Source organism: Orycteropus afer, unplaced genomic scaffold (assembly GCF_000298275.1).
Source record: "Orycteropus afer afer isolate SDZICR_OR568_19922 unplaced genomic scaffold, OryAfe1.0 scaffold00756, whole genome shotgun sequence".
NCBI lineage: Eukaryota > Metazoa > Chordata > Mammalia > Tubulidentata > Orycteropodidae > Orycteropus > Orycteropus afer.
In genome coordinates this window covers 121377-126022 of record NW_006922343.1, presented here as the reverse complement: position 1 = coordinate 126022, position 4646 = coordinate 121377, and the positions used below count along the sequence as shown (strand labels likewise).

Here is a 4646-nt window from a genome sequence, read left to right as displayed (position 1 = left end):
TTGAACCGCCAGCCTTATGATTAGCAGTCAAGTGCCTTAGGCACTACACTACCAGAGCTCCTGCTTAAAACCTCTCTTCCATTCAAACCCAATTACTATTCCTTATGGACAAACGATATTCTTATTTCTCTTTCAGATCCTTTATTCAACCTGGTGGCCATTTCTATAAACATCTGCCTGGTTCCTCCATCATTATCATCAATCCCTCTAGGCTACACAACTCAAGGTTTTAAGAGGTCTTCCAACCCCCAGAAATGGAATGAAAAAATGCATTTACACATAATTTTTACCAGCTTTTCAAAGGGATCTATGGTCCTACAAAGACTAGAGCAGAACCACACAGCTCTTGTCCAGCCAGAGCTCAGGTTCAAGTCCACATATTCCAGAGAAGAACTTCATACTCAATGATGATATACTATCACTTACACAGTCCATTAGCACCCACAAGTCCTCATTTTTATTTTCTAAAATACCTTGGGCATATTGTAGTTAACACATGCATTTCCTCCATAAATGAGAGTAACTCTTAGGGCAAGTCTAAATGAAACAGAGACCATAGTTCTCAACATACAACATCATGCCCTTGCTGGAAAAGGCAATGATGACAAGAGGGGGCATCTTCCTTTAAGAGGCTCCAAAAAAGCAAATGTGTATCATGGAGATAATTCTCAATGTATTAATATTTAGGCAGAAAACCAAACTTTTTCTAACTTCTAAGCAATATTCTAGCAATGAGAAACTAGTCCATCTGTGAAACACATGAACCATGTATACTTCTTTACTTCAGAAAGATACTAGGATTTCTTCTAACATTGTCGAATTTGGTGAACAGAGGGTATCAAATGAGCCAAAGCTCGCATTCGGTGACAGAAATCATTGCTTTTCCTGTGTTTCCATAAACAATAACATTTGAAAGGATGAAAAGTGAATGGCTATACTAGTTACTCCCATGTGTACTTTTCTGGATTATCCACATAAATCTCCACTTATTTTCCTTCACTGGCAGCTTCGCAGAGCTTTCCTTTCTGACCCACAGATGAAATTGCCTTAAATGTCTTGAACTAGATGTGATTCTTTGTAAAAGTTAAAGCAGTAATAACCCCTGTCATGTATTTTGCAGACCTAGTAAATCTAAATCACAAATTGGAGCCTGACCCTCATCTGGATGAAATGAATTAAACTCAACAAGAGAAAAAAGCAAATGAAAGGAAATCTATTTAGGCAATACGGACTGAATTCAAACATACACCTGTAATATCCATTTAATGATGTCCATGTTAATCTCCTGATCTCTTAGTCAGCTGAAAGAACCATTGCTCATCCTTATGAGGGAAGAGTCGAGGGTTATTATAATGCCCTCTACACATGACAGAAAGAAATCCGAAGAGATATCTGGGAGTTAAAATTCCCTCAGGACTTTTTTCCCTTGGGGCAAAGATACACGAGATGTTGTTTCTAAGCCTGTAAGTCGGAAAATCAGAAATTCACTTTAACTGCAGTGGAAGCCTCCAGATATAACCAGAGGTATTGACGAGAGAGAGACTAACATGACTTAAAGAATGTTGCTGCACTGGCAAAATTGTTAAATAAAAGGTCTATAGGCCAGAAGTTGTAAATGCCACTGTGCCTGTGAGCTAGGGACAGCAGAAGAAGAAACAGCTGGGAGCTTGCACAGTCTGCAGAAAGCAAACCACAAAGACTCACTGCTAAATACTGGGGTCCAAGAGTATTTAGACCAGCAAGGTTTCCCCACACAGATGCTGCGCTGATTTGCTGCATCTGCTGCTGGAGCTGCTGGGCCATTCTTTTCTGTTCTTTGTCCTTCTGTGTGTCTGCAAATTTCACCACCATGGGGGATGAGCAACCCTATGAAAACACCAAAATCAAAGAGTCAAATTTCCCTCCTGGATGAAGGAAAAATCCTAGTGATATGCAGGCTGCACTCTAACTTCATCCACTGTCAGATGACTTTCCTCCTAACAGACACGAGCGGCAAAAGAGCACATATTTCTAACGCGCTAACCTTAAAGACAGCCATCAGGTTTCAATTTTAAGACAGACTGGCCTGTTTAATGTTTACGGCAACGTGATGTTCTACCCGCTACTGGACTCGCACGCCCAGCTGTCCTTGTGTTCCCCGTCTGCTCCGTACCTCCATGGTCTGTGCTTGGTGCATTGCCTTGATAGCCGTCTGTGCCATGGCTCTTGTTGTAAAAGTAACAAACGCACAACCTGGTAAGAGAAGAATCAGGAACTCATCTGCTTGCTCATTCATTCAACAGGTATTTACTGAACATTTACTATCTGCCCAGAAACATGCTGGTGATGAACACACAGTCCCTGCCTTCAGGGGTTCATGAACTAGTGGGTAAGACAGACATGTTACAACAGGGTGCCACAAGTGCTACCATGAAAAACCAAGAAGCCACAGATAGGGGAAAAGTGCCTGAGGAAGAAAGAGGAAATCACATTCTTTCCTTTCTCTCGGGAAAAAAAGTGAGAAGGAAGTGTTTTCATTTTGCCATCAACTTCTCCACGCACAAAAAGAGAGGATTTTAATACATGACCCTGAAGTATGGAATTTACACCCTTGGGAGGCTGGGAGAACATCAAGGGGATCAACTGGCAGAAGGAGCCATGGTGGGACAGGATCTAGGTACATAGCACTGAGTGCAGGCCCAGCCGTCTCCATCCCAAGAAAGCCATGCTGGCTAGGGATCGCTGGTTCCCACTAGTCCAATTCAAAAGAGACTCCACATTTGAGATGGTATCTTTAAAGGCTAAAACTGTACACACCTCGGCTCAGGCCATCAGGTCCCCGCAATATCCGGCACTCCTCAATCTGTCCAAATGAAGAGAACATGACTCGGATGTCATTTTCAGTGCATTTCTTGGAAATCATACCAATAAACAGCTTCCTGTCTTCCACTGCTAAGAGAGTAAAAGACAAAAAGGCTTAGACATCATTATTCAAGAGGAGGTGCAGCACAGACGATGGAGTCAGACCACCTAGGTTTGAATCCTGGCTTTGTGCCTTTACACTGTATTTCATTGATTCTAAGATACACATTTTCTTGATAACTTAACATCTCTGAAACCGTAATACTTTTTATTATCACTAGTATCTTAAAATTATAATTGGAAAAATTTCGATGAATTATGTCAGCTTTGTGATCTTGTGAAAGTTACTTAACCTTTCAGTACCTGTTTCCTCATCTGACTAATGGGAATAATTAATACTGTTGTATTAAATGAATTAATACATACCAAGTGCTTAACATCCTGATTAGTAATGTTTGCTCTTACTAGTACTACCCCACTAAAGAAGGATGTGGTTTTCACACTTAATTGATAGGACAAGAGGAAAAGAAGGGGTCTATCACGAATACATCTGTCTGCTTTCCTTTTCTGACTATTCTCTTGAGAGCCAAGTTCTCCTTCCTAACTTGTTCTTTTTCTCATCTCACCCTTGTCCCTAAGAAATTACATTTCAAGGGCATTCCAGTTTATTCTAAATACTGTTGTAATGTTTCCCACTCAGCTGTTTTCCTCATTTATTTACTGTATTTATTTTAAAAAGGAAAAGAAAAACAGAGACAATTGAGATGAGATTACTTAGAACACCATGCAGTCCAGATGCCATGAGAACAGCAAACAAACCAGGAGAACACCTGACAAGAGGAGGCTTAGTGTGCCTGCTTACCATTGTTCTTCTCACTGTCAGCAGGCTTCATCTGTATAGGATGGTGCATCTAAGAGGGAAAAACGGACAAATATTATCACTGCACCTGTTGAAGGCACTCAGAAATATTACTGAGGAATTCTCAAAACTAGAACCTTAAAACTTGTCTCTGAACTCACCGACCCCATGATCTGTCCCCGCAAAATACCAGACTAGACAGAACGTGAGACAAGAACTCAACATAATACCCAAGACTTCTGTCTAAGAAGATTTTCTGCCCGTCTTTGAATCAGTCCCTTTATGTCCTCCTGTTCATTAATTCCTGTAGGAATCACCTTTTCCCTAAAATGATTCATAGTGCACGCCTGTAAGCATGCTCCATGTGTCAAAACCACCACAGTTCTATTTACTACAAGGAGCTTTCTTACCCCTGGGAGGACCTTCATGTTGTGGAGAGCATTCTGCGCTTCTAATGCAGCTTTACGGGTGTAAAATGTAACAAAACAGCACCCTGCAATAAATAAGATTTTACAAAATCAATGCATTCCTTTGAAAGCAGACAATTCCTAGATCATTCTCTCTTCCACTGACATGTTGGAACATGGAGATGGCTGGGTTTATTAAAACCCAGCAAAATAAATAAATGAATGAATGAATGACCAACCAGATAATTCTCTATGCATATTATTTATTGCTATTGTCTACTCCTGTTGTTGTTGTTGTTGAGTGCCGTCAAGTCGTTTCCGACTCATAGCAACCCCATGCACAGCAGAACGAAACACTGCCCAATCCCGCGCTAGCCCCACAATCCCTACTATACTTGAGCCCATCATCGCAGCCACCGAGTCAATCCATCTCGTTGAAGGCCTTCCCCTCTTTCGTCGACCCTCCACCCTACCAAGCATGACATCCTTCTCCAGGGAATGGTCCCTTCTTACAACATGACCAAAATAGGTGAGACGAA

General features: G+C 41.3%; 1 protein-coding gene across 1 annotated transcript in view; it reads right to left on the bottom strand.

Moving 5' to 3' along the window:
* CELF1 (CUGBP Elav-like family member 1) overlaps positions 1 to 4188 on the bottom strand; it is a 22484-nt gene extending 18296 nt beyond the window's left edge. Inside the window, exons 1-5 of the mRNA XM_042783228.1 lie at positions 4111 to 4188; positions 3704 to 3752; positions 2797 to 2931; positions 2153 to 2232; positions 1705 to 1866 (exon numbers count right to left, since the gene is read on the bottom strand). Coding sequence (XP_042639162.1) covers positions 1705 to 1866; positions 2153 to 2232; positions 2797 to 2931; positions 3704 to 3752; positions 4111 to 4128 — 444 coding nt within the window. The 5' untranslated portion in view covers positions 4129 to 4188. The remainder of the gene's footprint in view (positions 1 to 1704; positions 1867 to 2152; positions 2233 to 2796; positions 2932 to 3703; positions 3753 to 4110) is intronic.
* Positions 4189 to 4646: the final 458 nt, after the last annotated feature.